The following is a 17,890-nucleotide window of genomic DNA, read 5'->3' as shown; positions in this document are numbered from 1 at the left end:
TCTGCACCAAGTTATAGAGAACTTCCTAACAGAAGAGTGTCCGTGACAGACAGAATAAATGATCCCCTTTCCAAGTAAGTGAATTTTAAAATGTAGATGATCGTTCTATATTCTTAGTTTGAGTTGCCAATGCAAATGAGTCAGAGGATTTGCCTCAGACAGTGAGTTAATTGTGTAACTCTACAGCAGAAAATGCCATTGGAGAGCGCTTGCTGACCTCACAGCTGAAAAAAAAAAAAAAAAAACATTTAAAAGATGTGGAAACCAGATGTTTCAGGCACATTTCAGCCTCTGCTCTGAGAATTTATCCCGAGCAGCCCCTAACAGGACATTCCTTCTCTACGACTGAGATATGATCATCTTAATTTACTTATTTGTCTTGCTATGGGAAGAGGCTCACGGATGGGGATTCAAGAATGGAATTTTTCATAACTCCATATGGCTTGGTAAGAAACTTCACTCATGAGCTTCTTGCTGGGGAAATCACTTCTTTGAATTCATACAGAAGTGAATCAAAGCTGTAAATTTTTCTCTTCTAGTTAAGGCTGTTGGTTTCTAAGAAAATTGTTTGGGAAAAACAGCTGATGGAGTGTATATATCACTTTTTTTTTTAAGTGCTCCTGCCTTCTAAAATTTTAGAATAGCTTTTTATAAAGTGAACTGTTGAGTATAAAATAGAGGTTAATATTTATAGTCCATATGAATATGCCCTTTAAAATTTTCAAAGCAGGTGTGGTAGTATAATGGGGAAAGTGTCTTTAACAAAATAAAGTTACTAATACATTATTTTGTTCTTATTTCAATGCATTTGCAGTCAGATTTCATAACAGGTAACCATAAGAGAATTATAACAGGTAAATTAAAATATAAAGTAATTTTACAATCACTGCTCTGTGTACTCTGACCTGTAGTATAGCTCATATTTTTCCAAACATCTTTCAACTAGTTTTACAAAACCATCTTGTAATATAGAAAAAATGAAAAAAGCTTGTATTTCTTATCACTTGATTTCTTTTGTTTGAGCTAGCCATTTAAATATTTTACTACCTCTTCTGTTAGACAAGTAAAGTTTTTTTGTTGTTTTGTTTTGTTAAATGTAAGGAAATGACACAGGCCTAACTGAGAATATAAACAATAGACCAAAAAAAAAACTAAATAGATAAAACCCCAAATGCTCCATAGAGTACTCTAAACAATGTTTTAATTCTCATGATACAGATTATTATTGCTTTATGTTCACTGTTGTATCTGATGGTGAATTTTAATTGCTCAAGAAGAGAATCCACAGATCCTTATATAAAACAAAGAAATAAAGAGAAAGCAAAATTAACCTAGATCTTGATTTTATGCTTACTAAGCGGCACAGAGTTGTAGAATATCTTCCCTTTCAGCATATTTCTTTCTGGTAATAACTACAGCCATGCGGATTTCATTAAAAAGCTCAATTTGCAATGCACAGCCTTACCGCCTCTTTTTTCAGCTTGAGCCAGCGAACTACTTTCATGCTGAACAGAGCAATCCATTTGGCCAAGATGGGGTCTGGAATTTACTAGAGAAATGAGCAAGTCTTTCTGTTTATTTTCATTACACACCATTGAACTTGGGAAACATACACCTATTTGTCAGAAATGAAAAAGAGGCTCATAAAGCAAGTAAGAGTTGAACCCAAACGGATAAACTGAAACTCTGTCAAATTCTCTAATGATGAAGTAAAATGTAGTTTTGGGTTGTTTTTTTTTAAGTGATGTTGTATATCACCAACACAGAAACCTGGGCAATAGAAGTTCTGTCCCAGAGGTACAGGGAAGCAAACCCAAATATTTGTTAATAGTATGCTGCACATCTGTGGCCTGGAGTGATTGCATATTGCTTCAAAGTAGGACAAATTATTGACCAGTCAGCCTGGCATAAACTGTTTATAGTTGGTTAGATCAATGTAGTATTAGAAAACTGTTTAGAGGGGGAAGAGAGTTGAATTATAAGGCAGGAATCTGCTAGCAGCTATCAAGAATAAGCACTTAAAATTCTTGGTCTCAGTTCCATGCTGGTAAAATGAGAAATCTGAAGTAAGGGACCCTAAGGTTTATTTTTAACTCCTGTATACTCTAATTTCTTAGATAGTAAATTTTAAGACACACAAGGACAAGTGACTCCAACTAGTTTAAATGGAAAATTTAAAAATGTACAAATAAGCAATTCCTTTTAAACATTGTTTCGAATCTGAAAAAGGAGAAGGGAAAAGTAACATTATCATGAGCTCCTACTAGGATCCAGAAGCAATGCTTATAGGTTTCATGGTTTGTATATTCCAAAAAATAACTATCATTAGTCCAATTTGATCAATGAAGAAACTGAGGTTCAAGCAGTAATTTATACAAGGTCACACAACTGGTCTACCACAGAACCAGAAGTAGAAATCAGAGCCAACCTGCTACTGTTACCACTTAGTATTAATAAAAGGAAAAGGAAATTATTGGTTAAGCAGATTTTCAATTTTAACGAATGACAACTAGAAAAATTAATAAATTATTACTTCTTCTGAAAGGTGAAACTCTTTAGATTAAGACTCATTATTCAAAGGACCATTTTAGTAGTATAAATTCTGAATTAAGAAATACTTTAAAATAAATCTGTGCTTAAAATATTCAAGTACACATGCCAAGAGTTCTCAACTTATTCATAAGGCAAGATAATGGCAAGTTTGGGTCTCTTTCAGGAACAATGTGGAATATTAATATCATTTAATCAATTAAAAATTATAGTATAGACATTGCTGCTATTTAAGTTACTATCTTATTACTAGACAAGCTTCAAGAGGTACCAAAGTTTTAAGAAAAACTACTGGGAAGAAAAATTATTTTTTAATCTTTCTGTTTATTTTTTTCACCTCCAAACCTCTGTTAAAAGAAAAACTGAGGCATACTTAAAATTTCGCGTTTATCTGAGCAACAATCCATTTGAATTCAGCAGCATCCAATTTAACCGAAGGAGCTCCACGGAGTGGTACAAAATGCAAAACTTTCATAGGCAGAAAGGAGCAGACATAAGGAAGTTTTACCAGCAAAAAAGTAGGCTTTTGATGGCTAAGTTACATTCCTTTAGGGGATAGCAGCGGTCTATCAGGCAGATGATCTAACTAGTGATGATCAGGAGTCTTCTGACTGACTGGTTTAAGATTCCATTTCTGGGTAAGCTGAAACTATACTTACGTCTTCATTTGGTGATGTGGGACTTACCTTGCTGTCTTGTTTCTAATACATCAGATTTTTATTTGGGGAGTAAAATATAAAGAAAATTTTAGTTTGAGAAATCTGGGCAGACAAAATAATCAATTTTTTTTTCAAATAAAGATCTTTTAGAGAACAAATACAATTCTAACATTTTTAAAAAGTAACAATCATCTCCATCACATATATTAGTAAGTACTACATGTCCCTCTTCTCTACTAAAAGCCTCAGTATCCCTGTACTTCAAAATAGATGTACTTGCCTTGCCCATTAGTGCCCAAGTTGCTTAAGAACAGGGCTTGATTCCCCAGAACCTAGCAAAGTACCTCATGGTAAATTCTTAAAACAGCTACATTGGAAACTGGTAAAGGTTGAGTCAATGAAGCTTTACCTATGAAGGACACTTGGAAAGTAGGTAACTCTCAAAAGGGCAAATGACTTTGATATTCCTTGTGTTTTCTGACCTCTAAGTATCAGACTAAGGCACTGTGTATGCGTGATAGGCTTTTACCATATAAGGTATAAGAGCAGGATCTCATGAGTCTAGAAAAGCAGGGAAAATGCCAAGCAGCATCTCCTATTGAACTGACATTGTCAACTTCAGCTTTGGGTAGAGAGTAAGGAACAGTATTTCTAATACTGCTGGATTCATATCTTGCTGCAAGGCTAGAAATATAAATTCTTGTTGGAAACGGTCTTAACAGTGGCTGATTACACAGGTTGGGGTACAAAGACTTAACAATTATCTTGATAGTCTACACAGACTATGTGTAGTCTACACAGACTACACAGACTATTAGAGCTATGTTATGATTATTGTCCTGGGAATCTTTTCACATTGTTTCTATGGCAAAATGCACTCCAAACTCCAAACAATCAATTTCAACAGTAATCTACTAGGAGACGGCTCACGTGTGACTTAATACCATCTAAAATGTGCTGGGAACAAATGTGAACTAAAAAAAGACAAACCAGGTAAAGAACTTAGGAACTGGTAGTTAGGTGTGTTCCACTTTTTCTCAGCTGTAGTTATATCTATTTTTCTTTTCTTTAATGCACTATTTGGTGCCTTTGTATTCTTTCAAACTGTTCCTCAGTTTTTTATTTGTTTACTAAATTCTCAACAACATTGCATTACTCATTTCCCTCAAATGGATATTTTGGCTTATTTTTCTCCTTCATTATGAGCCAATTTTCACTGGCTTTTCTTTTCAATTTTCATTCCTTTTCTTTTCCTAGTGTTTACCTTTCCAAGTTTTTAAAACAAAGCCAAAAAAACAAGTTAAAACTTTATCACCTTTGGATAGTGCAGAAATACAAGGTTGTATTAAAAGTTTCTTTCAGGCTCTCAGTTCAAAAACATAACTTAGTCTCGAGTTTCTCTCTGTATCCCCCGAAAATTCCCCGCATTCAAAATGTTTCCCAAAGCTTTCTAACAATGAAAACTCAGCCACTCAAGGCAGCCGACCCAGGGAACCCTTTGGCAGGAACAACAGCTGATGTAATCTTCCAGATGAGGCCACAAAATTCCCCTTGTTCAACAAGAATGATAACAATGCATTTACGACATTTTGTGAATTCACAGAACAAGCAGCAGGAGTCTACCACAGGGAAGCGCGGTCCGGCAAATACAAGCTCACCTACGCAGAAGCGAAGGCGGTGTGTGAATACGAAGGTGGCCATCTTGCCACCTACAAGCAGTTAGAGGCAGCCAGAAAAATTGGTAACTGCTTTGAATATAATATTTCTTCTTTTTCACCCTTGGAAAAAAATTTTTTCCAACTTTCCTACAACCACTTAGTAAGACTTACTTCTCCACCTCTGCTAATAGTTCCTCTGGCTTCTCCCATTTTCTCTGCCTAGAGCTAGATGGTGGACAGTTTCTAAAACAAGCAACTGAGTTGGGGTCACCTCCCATTCAGAGCAAATAAATTAAAGTCAAAAGAAAATGAAGATATCATCTCGATGTCATTTAATTTCCTCATTAATTCTAAGCCATTGCTATTCATTTTTAATATTATACCATTTTATCTTTTCTTGGTCTCTGTGGGTTTCCTCAGCTGTTAAATGATGTTACTATGTTGAATCTTACAGAGAAATTCACTTGGTAGAAGAAACAGTGAATTTAGTGATTTTTTTTTTCAAGTTTTTCCTTTTCTTTTTTGACATTAAGTGGGAGAATACATTTGTATTTTAGGATCAAAAGCCATGAGGAAAAGAGTTGTAAAGCACCAGATGAAAGATACTGGGAAGATGATGTCAGGACACCTGGTGAAAACTCAGTAATTAACAAATACTGTTTGCTTCTTTATAATAAAAGCTAGGGGTTGGGAGAGAGCGAGGGGGCTGCTACTGTCTCTCCTGGACTTTCAGGAGAATCCAAAAGGCCACCTCCATTCAGAATTATCTTCTCCATTAAAGAAATCCCTTTGCTTATAGAAACATACCTGGCAAAGCTCATGAAAATATTTTATATTACCCAAGACAAAAATAAAGGAGTTTTCAAAGATGGCCCAGAGTCTTCCCCAGATGACGGCTCAGACTATACCCACAGGGCTGTGTGTGACACAGTAACTGGAATGATGCATGCAAAAGCCAGAGCCATTACTAGCCACCAGGGACTTGTAGTCAAATCGTTCTTGAACGGCATTGGCAAATATTAAAAGAGCCTCCAAAGCTGAGCAAGGAAAACAGGGCTGAGGCTTTGTTTGAAATGTTGAGTACTTTTATCTTTATTCAAATTTTTAAAAATATTAGCAATATCTTAATTGATACTGAAAGAGACACAATCATTTGAAAAAATTTTTTTCAGTATTGGTGATAATTTTAGTTATCTCATGGCACTGCTGCTGCTACTGCTAAGTCACTTCAGTCGTGTCCGACTCTGTGCGACCCCATAGACAGCGGCCCACCAGGCTCCCCTGTCCCTGGGATTCTCCAAGCAAGAACGCTGGAGTGGGTTGCCATTTCCTTCTCCAATGCATGAAAGTGAAAAATGAAAGTGAAGTCGCTCAGTCATGTCCAACTCTTTGCAATCCCACGGATTGCAGCCCACCAGGCTCCTCTGCCCATGGGATTTTCCAGGCAAGAGTACTGGAGTGGGGTGCCATTGCCTTCTCCTCTCATGGCACTAGTAGGGTTATTTGTGAAAAGAAGCCAGCTCTGAAATTGGATCGTTTTCATATCCATTTTTCATATCCATTATTTCTTAGTCCATCTTTTTTTTTTTTTTTTTGCCAAGATGTCATTTTCTAGTAAAAGTCAGATGTTATAAGAACTTTTATATGTGTTTAAGCTTTATTTTTTAAGAAAACCGTTTTTCCCCTTATATATGAACTGGATTTCGGCAGTTAAGACACTGTCCCTGTTGGGAGGGGCCATCTTGGTTGAGATGACCTTTGCTCAGCTGAGGGAATATACAAGTTAAGCCATTACCCTTCCATTCTCTTGCAGGATTTCATGTCTGTGCTGCTGGGTGGATGGCCAAGGGCAGAGTTGGATACCCTATTGTGAAGCCAGGGCCCAACTGTGGATTTGGAAAAACTGGTGTTATCGATTATGGAATCCGTCTCAATAGAAGTGAAAGATGGGACGCATATTGCTACAACCCACATGGTTTGTGGAAAACAGTAATTTTATACTATACAAAAACAGTTACATGTTATGAAAAAGAAATGTCTTCTTTTTCCAGAGACAAATCAATTCAATGATGATAATTTAAAAAAAAATTTTAAATATACATTTGGCTGCATCAGGTCTTAGTTGCAGCGTGTAGGCTCAGCTGCCCCATGGCATGTGGGATCTTGGTTCACCAGCCAGGGATCAAACCTGTGGGTCCTACACTGCAAGCCAGACTCTTAAGTACTGCACCACCAGGGAAGCCCCCAGTAATGATAATTATTATAACAACTACCATTCATAGAATGATTATGTTGGGCCAAACGCTGACTTATGTCCCTTCATCCACACTGTCACTTAATATTCACAACTCTTCAAGGAGTTATTGTTATACTCATTTTAGAATTCAGGAAACTGAAAGTTCAAGAACTTAAGTACTTTCCCCAGATCAGACAGCTGATAATTAGTAGGCAAGTGAGATCTCAAATTTAGTTTTCTGTGCCAGGGAACTTCCTGAGCACAAAGGAAAAAAAAAAAAAAGCAGATTATAAACTTATCACAGTGAATTAGCTAAAACTATGATGTAGTATAATACTACAAAATGTTAACTGTTCAAAGTTATCTTTTTAATAGAATGAGAAAAAGGAGACAGAATAAACAAATTGTTTTTCCTAATTTCTTTTTGTGTATAAACTCTTAAACTTCCAAACTAAGCAACTCCCACTCTGTGTTTTCCCACTCTGTGTTTTTTTAAATGAATATATACTGGATATTCTAGTTATTATTATATAGTATATGTTATTCATATTCTGTTTCCATGGTTGATTGTAGTCAGGAAAACCTTAAAGAGAAAATTAACTCATCATAATTACTATGAAGAGTAATTCTTGCTCCATGCTCTTAGAGAAAAAGTAGACTGTTTGGGGATTTATTTCCCCCAGGATAATATTACAAACTGTTACAACATGTCACAAACTATTTCCTACATTTATGGTCATAAACATCCTCAGGTGGTATCCCATTTGGATCTACTTTATGAGAAAGTCTGTAGCACAGTAGGAGAGTTACAGTGAAGTTCTAGCATAGTATTATAGAATTTGTTACTGTTTAATAATATTAGTCATTGGAGAACAGTTTCTCACATTTGTAGCTAACCTATATCTCAAAATAATATGTACTCTGGTAGAAAAGAATTTTGTCTAGAGCTATCACCTACTCCCACTTGAGACAAAATATGAATAAATACTTACAGTGCATTCATATAGACTCTTTCAAACCACTTTGACATACATTAAGCCTATACTATACTATACATTTATGGAGTAGGAAACGGCAACCCACTCCAGTATTCTTGCCTGGGAAATTCCACGGACAGAGGACCCTGGCTAGCTACAGTCCATGGGGTCGCAAAGAGCTGGATACAACTGAGCACGCAAGCACACATACAACATTTAGTCCTATATTTAGTCATTGTTAATAATTTACATTCCTCCTTTTCCTCTCTCTCCCCTCCTCTCTTCCTTTTATTATTATTTTTTTTTTTTTTGGTTGTGCTGCACTGCTTGCAGGATCTCGGTTCCCCAACCAGGGATTGAACCCAGGCCAAGGAAGTGAAAGCCCAGAATCCAAACCGCTAGGCCACCAGGGAACTCCCCCTTTTCCTTAAATATACTTATACAGGCATTTCTCTTTTTACTCTAACTTGGAGATACTGATTAATTAATAATCATTATTTTCCTGATACTGTTACGATTTTTTTTCATTCCAATCATTTTTCAGTGAACTGTGCTTCTCCCATTGCTAGTTCAGGTGGCCCCCTGTCCCCTTCAGGTTAACCACATCCTAAATAATCAGCATGTCACTGAATCTAAAAGTAAGCTGAGAATCGAGTAAGAACAAGTCTCCTAGGATTCTGTACATTTCATTGCTCTTTTATAAGAATGCCAAATTAACTTACAAATTTTTGTAAGTTGTATTTATTTCTCATAGAGGCTGAATACTTTTCACTCTGGGAAAATGTGCACAGAATCCTAGGAGACTTGTTCTTACTCAATTCTCAGCTTACTTTTAGATTCAGTGACATGCTGATTATTTAGGACGTGGTTAACCTGAAGGGGACTGGGGGCTGCCTGAACTAGCAATGGGAGAAGCACACTTCACTGAAAAATGATTGGAATGAAAAAAAATCATAACAGTATCAGGAAAATAAATTAATCATTATTAATTAATCAGTATTACCAAGTTACAGCTGCTTAAAGCAAGGAAGAACAGGGTCATTCAGAAGTGTTCAGAAGTAACCTTGCTCATTCAAGTTCTGACCATGTAGCATGATGCTGACTCCCTCCTGCATAAACACTTCTTAACCAATTAGCAGTCAGTCCTCAAATTTATAAAGTCAGATTTAAGAAGTCTGCTTCATAAATCTGTTATTTCCTAAATAAGCCAGAGATGAGGCAATAGTTATATATAACATGAAATATAGAGCTGATAGATATAGCTAAAATATACAACCAAAGTAGTTCAATATTTGGATTTTTTCCTAATCTAGTGATATATACATCAAAGATACAGGAGGCTGGGAGTTTCCTAGCGATCCAGTGGTTAGGACTTCGTAATTTCACTGCCAAGGGTGTGGTTTCAATCCCTGGATGGGGAAGTAATATAGTGCAAACCGCAAGACACGGGGATGTATATATATATATATATATATATATTATTTATATATAGATATTATATATATGTAAATGTAGGATGCTATGGGACAGGGAAAATCACTCCCAAAGTAGGCACTTGTTAGTCACTCAGTCACGTCTGACTCTTTGAGACTCTATGGACTGTGTAGCCCACCAGGCTCCTCTGTCCATGGAATTCTCCAGGCAAGAATATTGGAGTGGGTAGCTATTCCCTTCTCCAGGGGAATCTTACCAACCCAGGTATCCAACCTGGGTGTCCTGCATTACAGGCAGATTCTTTACCATCTGAGCCACCAGGGAAGCCCCTTATGTGCACATAAACACTATATATTTTATAATATTTAATAACAATATGAATAGCTTACACTTTGCATAATACCATTAAGCTATCCTCTATATTTATCCTCAGAATAGTGCTATGAGGGAGGTAACAGAAGAGGCATGACTACATTTATTTTATCAATGAAGACACTGAGGTACAGACTGGTCACCGAGCTCAGACTAGGTTGCTCACCTTCCTTGTCACTCCCTAGCCTTTCTAAGAGTCTATTCTGCCCTGGAGACACAAGCTCCTTAACCTCTATGGTGTTAAGGATTCTAGCACAATTTTTTATCATAGTTATTTTAAAGAAGAATATTCTTATAAAAAGCCTCTAATTGATACAATAAAAATATCTTTGAATACTACCAAAGTCACCACCTCCACACCATCACTCAGATTATTTTTGAATTTCCAGTTTCCATCTTTTTTTTAAGACACTAGACATTTAGTTGATATGGAATTAAAATGAACTGGGACCCTTCTATAGCTTCCCTTCTAGGTCATACTGCAAAATTACTGTTCTGGTAGAGATTGTTCGCTCTTGTAAGAGGTTATGGGACATGACAGAAATCTATGAAATGGTAAATGACTTGAAAAAATCAACATAGATATCTCTACCAAATCCTCAAATCGTATTAGAATTAAGTTGCTAGTTTAAACCAGTAAAAGGAGTATAGAATAAGTATAGAAAAAGAAATGAATATCTTTTTAGAGTAGGAATCATCTTTTTAAATGCTTTATTTCTTTCTTTTCTCATTTCAGCAAAGGAGTGTGGTGGTGTGTTTACAGATCCAAAGAGAATTTTTAAATCTCCAGGCTTTCCAAATGAGTATGATGATAACCAAATCTGCTACTGGCACATTAGACTCAAGTATGGTCAGCGCATTCACCTGAGTTTTTTGGACTTTGACCTTGAAGATGACCCAGCTTGCTTGGCTGACTATGTTGAAGTATACGACAGTTACGATGATGTCCATGGCTTTGTGGGAAGGTATGTGTTGTTCTCCATACAGGAAGCTAATGAACATCTGATATTTTGCATGATGCTTCTTTAATTTCTCCCCAACTGCCCCTACAATATTGATTTTCCAGTTTATCTATTCCCCTGCAACATTCTTTCCTTTCCTAACCAAGATTTTTCTTTCCACTGTTAGTCCTAACAAGCCATAGTCAGCTGCTATCTCTACTTATGATTAAAATAGTGATAGCTACTTTTTGATTTGTTAAGTTGTAACAGTTAAATATTCTATTTAGGCAGACCTCAAGATCTGACTAACAGGAGAAAGAAGATATGTAGGATGGGAAATTTGTTGGGGTTTTTAAGTGTTCTGATTTCTGTCAACCTAAATTCAGTAATTGTTGCCTTTCTTCTGTGTACAAAGCACTGTACTAAGCATTAAGGATATAAGGTAAACAAGTACTCTAGAGCCCCTTCTCTCATACAGTTCAGCTAATTATACAGTGGGTATCTTCTTAAAAATAGCTTTCTTTGCCATGAAAACACAAATGTTCCTTTCCTCAGTATTTCTCTCCTGGTTTTTCAACATGCTGGGACACAATATTTTTGGTGCGTGTTCTCACCCAGTATCTTTAATATAGTTTACATTTTACAACAAATTTTGCAACATTGTATGAAATATTATAAATTAAAGAGAGCACAGTTAGGTGTTTTATATATTCAGGTCCCCACTTAATGTGTATTTTAAAATATCTATCATCAATGGATTATTGGTTATCAATTCTCTATTACCCATGGTAGTAATTTAATGAAAGAAAATAGTAGTGGGGATAACTTAAAATAATAGACAATATCTTTTTATTGACTTTGATATCTGTAACTTAAGTAGAAAGACAAACAAAGGTATTTCTTGCATAAATGAATAGCAGTTTTTGGATGGAAAGTGTTTTTTTGCTGTTGTTTTGTTTTTTAGCTGAGACTACTACTATGGAAAGAAATACAAATAGTTTTAAAAAATAGTTTGAAGAAGACTAGAAGTAGGATCTGAGGACTTAAGAACAAAGTCTTTTTTGAAAGAACGGACCTCCTACCTTGGGACTTAAGATAACATTTTTATTCTAAATCTAGTTTCAGAAATCAATTACAGTTCTAGATAAAATGACTTTTAATCTACAGGCTAATTTGTTATTTATTGGATTATATTGTGTGATTTACCTTTATGATAGACTTTCTCCTTCTCTGGAATAAACTACTTTTTCATTAGAAACTAACAAAACCCCTTACTTTTTATATAATTATGTGCAAGGGAATTCCTTTCAAGCCATGATTCAGATAAAAATCACATCATCTTATAAGGTCCAACGTAATTTTTTCCTTTTTAAATCAGTCATACCCCCCATTCTTCTTTAACTGTGAAGAAAACTTCATGAGATTAATCAGAAACAAATTTTTTAAATTTCCCAAATAGATTCAAATTGTCTACCACACAAAAACTTTGTAGACACACAGAGTAGAAATGCCACAAATTCTTTCCTAAGAATCTCAATACTGCAAGAAGTCTATTTCAAACAATATTTTAGCCTCTCTTCTCTCTTACAAGGGCTTTCCAGGGGGCTCTAGTGGTAAAGAACCTGCCTGCCAGTGCAGGAGATGTAAGAGACTTGGGTTCAATCCCAGGGTCGGGAAAATTCCCTGGAGGAATGCATGGCAACCCACTTCAGTATTCTTGCCTGGAGAATCCCATGGACAGAGGAGCCTGGTGGGCTATGGTCCATCGGGTCACAGAGTCAGACATACTGAAGCAACTTAGCACTCACTCAGGTTCTCTTATAAATTCTAGTAAAAATAAACAATAAAATGTTGTAAATAATAGAAAAGTGAGCCATTACTGGCACCCCACTCCAGTGCTCTCGCCTGGAGGGTCCCATGGACAGAGGAGCCTGGTGGGCTGCAGTCCATGGGGTTGCTGGGAGTCAGACACGACTGAGCGACTTTACTTTCACTTTTCACTTTCACGCATTGGAGAAGGAAATGGCAGCCCACTCCAGTGTTCTTGCCTGGAGAATCCCAGGGACAGGGGAGCCTGGTGGGCTGCCGTCTACGGGGTCGCACAGAGTTGGACACGACTGAAACGACTTAGCAGCAGCAGAGCCATTACTTAGAGGAACTGGAGTAGGCAATGGCATCCCACTCCAGTATTCTTGCCTGGAAAATTTCCATGGACAGAGGAGCCTGGCGGGTTATAGTCCATGGGGTCGCAGAGAGTCAGGCATGACTGAGCACACATGCACCTCTTAGGAGAAATATAAAGTACATCAATTATGTTAGTCACTTGCAAGAGCTATATTATAATCATTCATGTGACCTCTCCTTTTTAAAAATTCTCTTTCAGATACTGTGGAGATGAGCTTCCAGAAGACATCATTAGTACAGGTAATGGCTCTAAATCGAGGAACAAAACTATGATTTGCTTTCTCAGTGTCACTGAAAGTGAAGGATCCAACAGTTATTACTACATAACTTTTTAAAGTTGAGAACTGAAGACAGACATGGCTTGCTAGCTTGTAAAAGGCAAAGAACTATTTAAGCTTAAAAAGTGTGTAGTCTCTGGTTACTTGCAGGAAATGCAGTCTGAAATAGTCTTGAGTCTGCAAATCCATAAATACTGCTGTATCTTATAATTCCCATAAAATGTGGTAACAAAAGGCCCAAAGTTTTCATCTATAAAGGATTGAAGTAATTTGTCATGTTGTTAAAAATATCTTTCATCACTGAAAAAAAATTTAAGTTGTATTTATTGCATTTTCACATTAGTACAGCAATCCCAAGGAAGTCTTATGAAGATCACAGATCTGTTAGGTGTTTCTAATAGATATTACATGATAAAAGGGCTCTAAGGTCAGGTAAATTGGGGAAACATTGGGTTAAACAGGTTTCTTTGTTAGAAGACATTAGAGAACTTTTACTATGCTAATTATGCATAGTTAATCTTAAAAGACTAACTATAGTGAGCAATGTTTTCCAGATCTTTTTCCTCTTGCTAATTATTTTATGAGACTGTTCCTTGAAATGTGCACCAAGAAATGTTCCAGGAGCAGCATACATTTATTGCAATGAGCAATACCACTGCTATTGCCTCAAACTGCTACTTTCTGGCTAAGAACTTTTACTTCGATGTCTTCATTTTTCTCTTTATTTTCATCACTCACACCAGTAATTTGCATTCTGGCTTGTTTTCCTCCGAAACATTAAAAAAAAAAAAAATTATCACAATACTTCTGCAACTAAAAACACCAAAGCTACATTGAATTGCAGTTTCCAAACAGTCCTTAAACTGAGATACTACAGGCTGAATTAGTCCCACACCCTAGCTTTGCAGTGCCTGCAGTTTTCATTGATGAATCATTACAAGAGATGGAAATTCTTGTTCAATACTGGAATGATTAATGCTTAAAGTTTATTAATTCATTACTCTGTCACAATCTCCTTAGAAGAGTAATCTTTTAAACTTTTTATTTATCTCTTATTCTTTACTTGAGAACATATTTCATGTTAACAGAAAACTAAAAGAAGACATTTTATGAGATGTAGGAGGGTAGCTGGGAGGGGGGTGAGAATTCTATTTTTAAAAAAGTGAAACAGAGGGAGAATCCAAAGGAAGCCTGAAACTTGACATTTTTCTTATTTTGTCTAAAACAGACTCCAAATGTAACACCAAATCAGTGTTTTTCTGGCACAAGTGCAAGAAACTAAAAAAACAAAAACCCACACAATTTATTATTTAAAGACAAAACAAATCAACAGAAAGAACATAGTTAAATAAAATGCCAAAGATTTAGCAAAACAGCAGGAAGAATACACACTGATACAGAGTAATAGAAAAAGAATATATAAAATAAGTTTAAAGTACTATCCTCTCAGTCAAGATACTGCTGTTAACATTTTGATCTAGCTTTCTTCTTAAATACATGCTTACTCACCCCAGGATATTTATATTAAAAAACAAAAACAGAAAATAAACTAAAAACTACCCATAGTTGTACCACTTTAATAAAAGGTATATAAGGAAAGAAAGTGTCCACTCTTCTCACCTCTCCCTACCCAAGAAAGACAACTATGTGGTGTCCATCTTTCCAGATGTCTTCCTGTAACAAACATTACATACATGGAGACTATGGAGCTACTTCCAAGTCACAGTGTAATTGGGAAGCCCTGTATATTTAGATCACTCGAATTTTTTTTAATGACTCTTAATAGGTGCCATAATTTGTCATACACCAATATTTAACATCCTGAAGGCAGTTGTTGCTGATTTTTTTGTCTTTTGCTATTCAACATTTCACTAGACATTTAAAAATATATATTTATTCATTTGTCTGTGCTGGGTCTTAGTTGTGGCATGTAGGATATAGTTCCCTGACAAGGGATTGAACCCTGGCTCCCTGCATTGGGAGTGCAGAGTCTTAGGCACTGAACCACCAGGGAAGTCCCCTAGATATTTTCATACTTCTACTTGTTAGTGCTATTTTTTTTAAGAGTCAATTCCTAAAAGTGAAATTTTGGGGTCACAAGTAATGTACACTTAGGGGTGTGCATGTGTGTATGTTCGGTCGAATCTCACTCTTAGCGACCCCCAGACTGTAGCCCACCAGGCTCCTCTGTTCGTAGAAACTTCCAGGCAAGAATACTGGAGTGGGTTGCCATTTCCTTCTTCAGGGAATCTTCCTGACCCAGGGATCAAATCCACAACTCTGTGTCTCTTGCATTGATAGGCGGATTCTTTACTACTGTCCACGTGGGAAGCCATAGATGTGGATAGATGCCAGCAAATTAGCAGTAGGCCCCACTGTGCCCATTTTTATTTTAACCAGTTGAGTAGTCTACAAGAAAACATTTCTTTTTTTCATTTAAGCAGCTCTCCCAAGTTTGAGAAGAGTGCAGTAGACAGAGCATGAACTCTAGGTTCAAACCTGGTTCTGCCATTTAAAACCCTGTGGCCTTGGGCAAGCTACTCAAGCTCTCTGTGCCTCAATTTCATTTATAAAATGACTATTTTAATAGTATGCACTTCATCATGTTACTGTGGAAAATAAGATGAAAGACACTTAAAGCTGTGCTTGACAAAACCAAACATTAGCATTTAGTGTGTATGGGGTTTTGCAAAGAAATCTGGATTTGTGATTTGGATTAAGAAGACTTTACCCACATGAAAAAGAAAAATATCCCTACATATTTCATATAATGAAGTTTTTATTTTTTATTTTTGGTACATGTTGGTCTTTAATGCAGGTAAAATGTAGTTACGTGCTTTGTTTAAAAGAGAGATCTAGCTTTGTGGCTTTTTTTTCTTTTTCTTAACAAATGCAAGGTTTGTTGCCATCATTTAGTAAATAACCCATCTATATCTCACTGGTTTGAACTGCCTGCTGTTCTCCTGTAATTCTATGGATGTTCCTTCTATATAGAAAACCTTTTAAAACAGAATAGACAAAATTTCCTGTAGGACAGATTAGAGAGCCACAGGAAAAATCTGGAAGTCCTTGCTTCACCTGGCAATGATACTACAGACTCAACAACTTGAAAATATAGTTCTGAATTCTAGGAGTCTTGTTCATGAATTTTTATATTCTCCATATGAGAATGATGAGTCTTTGAACTGTCAGCCAAATTGAAGGAGAGTAACATCTTGGTTCTTCTGCATCTTCCTCCTCCCCAGGAAATGTCATGACATTGAAGTTCCTAAGTGATGCTTCAGTGACTGCAGGAGGTTTCCAAATCAAATACGTCACAGTGGATCCTCTATCCAAATCCAGTCAAGGAAAGAATGCAAGTACTACAAGTACTACTTCTACTGGAAATAAAAACTTATTAGCTGGAAGATTCAGCCATTTATAAAAGAAAAAAAAAAAAAAAGACATTCCGTATTTATGTTTCTATCTTTTGGAACACTTTTGATCTCACTTTTATATTATTATTATTAACATTTATTTATTATTTTTCTAAATGTAAAAGCATTACCTGATAATTTAAGGAAAACTGGAAAATACAGAAAACTCTGAATGAGAAAATAAAATCTCCCATAATCTCCTTGCATAAAAATAGCAAGCATTAAATTTATACATACTTTTTAGTCATTTTTCAATTTGTGGTATATGTATATATGCATCTATATGTATTCATACTTCAAATTATTGAATCCTACTCTATGTACAGTTTGACATCTTGAATATTTTTAACCTTGAACTATATGGTATACACATTTTCCCCTATCACTGAGTAGTCTGCAAAAATATGATTTTGAATAACTGTAAAATGTCCATGGTATGATTGTCCCATACTTTCTGTAAACCTGTCTCTATTGTGGGAATTATTGGTTGTTTTTATAAATATTGTTTCAATAAACATCCTTGAACATATATGTATTTGGACATCCCTCTCATTATTCAAGATAGGGTCCTAGAGGTGGAATTACTGAGTCAGAGATTAATTAAAATAAAAAAATTTTGAGGTAGATCAGCTGGACTTTATGACACCGAATGGGATGGGTGGTAGGCTGGGTGGCAGGTGGGCCATACTCTCTCAGCAGAAGAAGGTATCTTCTAGGGAAGCTAGAAAGTGAATGGACTAGGAAAATAGTAGGTTTTAAGGGGCACACTAAGGGCACATTGGAGAAGGCAATGGCAGCCCACTCCAGTACTCTTGCCTGGAGAATCCCATGGATGGAGGAGCCTGGTGGGCTGCAATCCATGGGGTCGCTAAGAGTCAGACACGACTTCACTTTCATCTTTCACTTTCATGCATTGGAGAAGGCAATGGCATCCCACTCCAGTATTCTTGCCTGGAGAATCCCAGGGACGGGGGAACCTGGTGGGCAGCCGTCTATGGGGTCGCACAGAGTCGGACACGACTGAAGCGACTTAGCAGCAGCAGCAGCAGCAAGGGCACATTTCATCTCACAAGCTAGCAAAGTAATGCTCAAAATCCTCCAAGCCAGGCTTCAGTAGTATGTGAACTGTGAACTTCCAGATGTTCAAGCTGGATTTAGAAAAGGCAAAGGAACCAGAGGTCAAAT

At 36.4% G+C, this 17,890-nt stretch overlaps 1 protein-coding gene across 1 annotated transcript; it reads left to right on the top strand.

Annotated features, from left to right (window-relative positions):
- The first annotated feature begins 263 nt into the window (after nt 1-263).
- On the top strand, nt 264-17,234 carry TNFAIP6 (TNF alpha induced protein 6). Its single transcript, XM_006052117.3, has 6 exons — nt 264-446; nt 4,813-4,950; nt 6,681-6,842; nt 10,623-10,851; nt 13,211-13,251; nt 16,535-17,234. The coding sequence occupies exons 1-6, from the start codon at nt 353-355 to the stop codon at nt 16,711-16,713; spliced, it is 843 nt and encodes a 280-aa protein (XP_006052179.2). The 5' UTR covers nt 264-352; the 3' UTR covers nt 16,714-17,234.
- The last annotated feature ends 656 nt before the right edge of the window (nt 17,235-17,890 follow it).

The sequence above is a fragment of the Bubalus bubalis genome, chromosome 2, assembly GCF_019923935.1.
Source record: "Bubalus bubalis isolate 160015118507 breed Murrah chromosome 2, NDDB_SH_1, whole genome shotgun sequence".
Classification (NCBI taxonomy): domain Eukaryota; kingdom Metazoa; phylum Chordata; class Mammalia; order Artiodactyla; family Bovidae; genus Bubalus; species Bubalus bubalis.
Note: the sequence above shows the minus strand (reverse complement) of the source record. Positions and strands in the feature narration are given on the sequence as shown.

Excerpts from the sequence above, each read along its gene's own strand:
- TNFAIP6 (XM_006052117.3), top strand. The coding sequence starts at position 353 with ATGATCATCTTAATTTACTTATTTGTCTTGCTATGGGAAGAGGCTCAC. Across the intron at positions 6,843-10,622 it reads ATATTGCTACAACCCACATG|CAAAGGAGTGTGGTGGTGTG; the intron begins GTTTGTGGAAAA and ends TTCTCATTTCAG. Across the intron at positions 13,252-16,534 it reads AGAAGACATCATTAGTACAG|GAAATGTCATGACATTGAAG; the intron begins GTAATGGCTCTA and ends CCTCCTCCCCAG.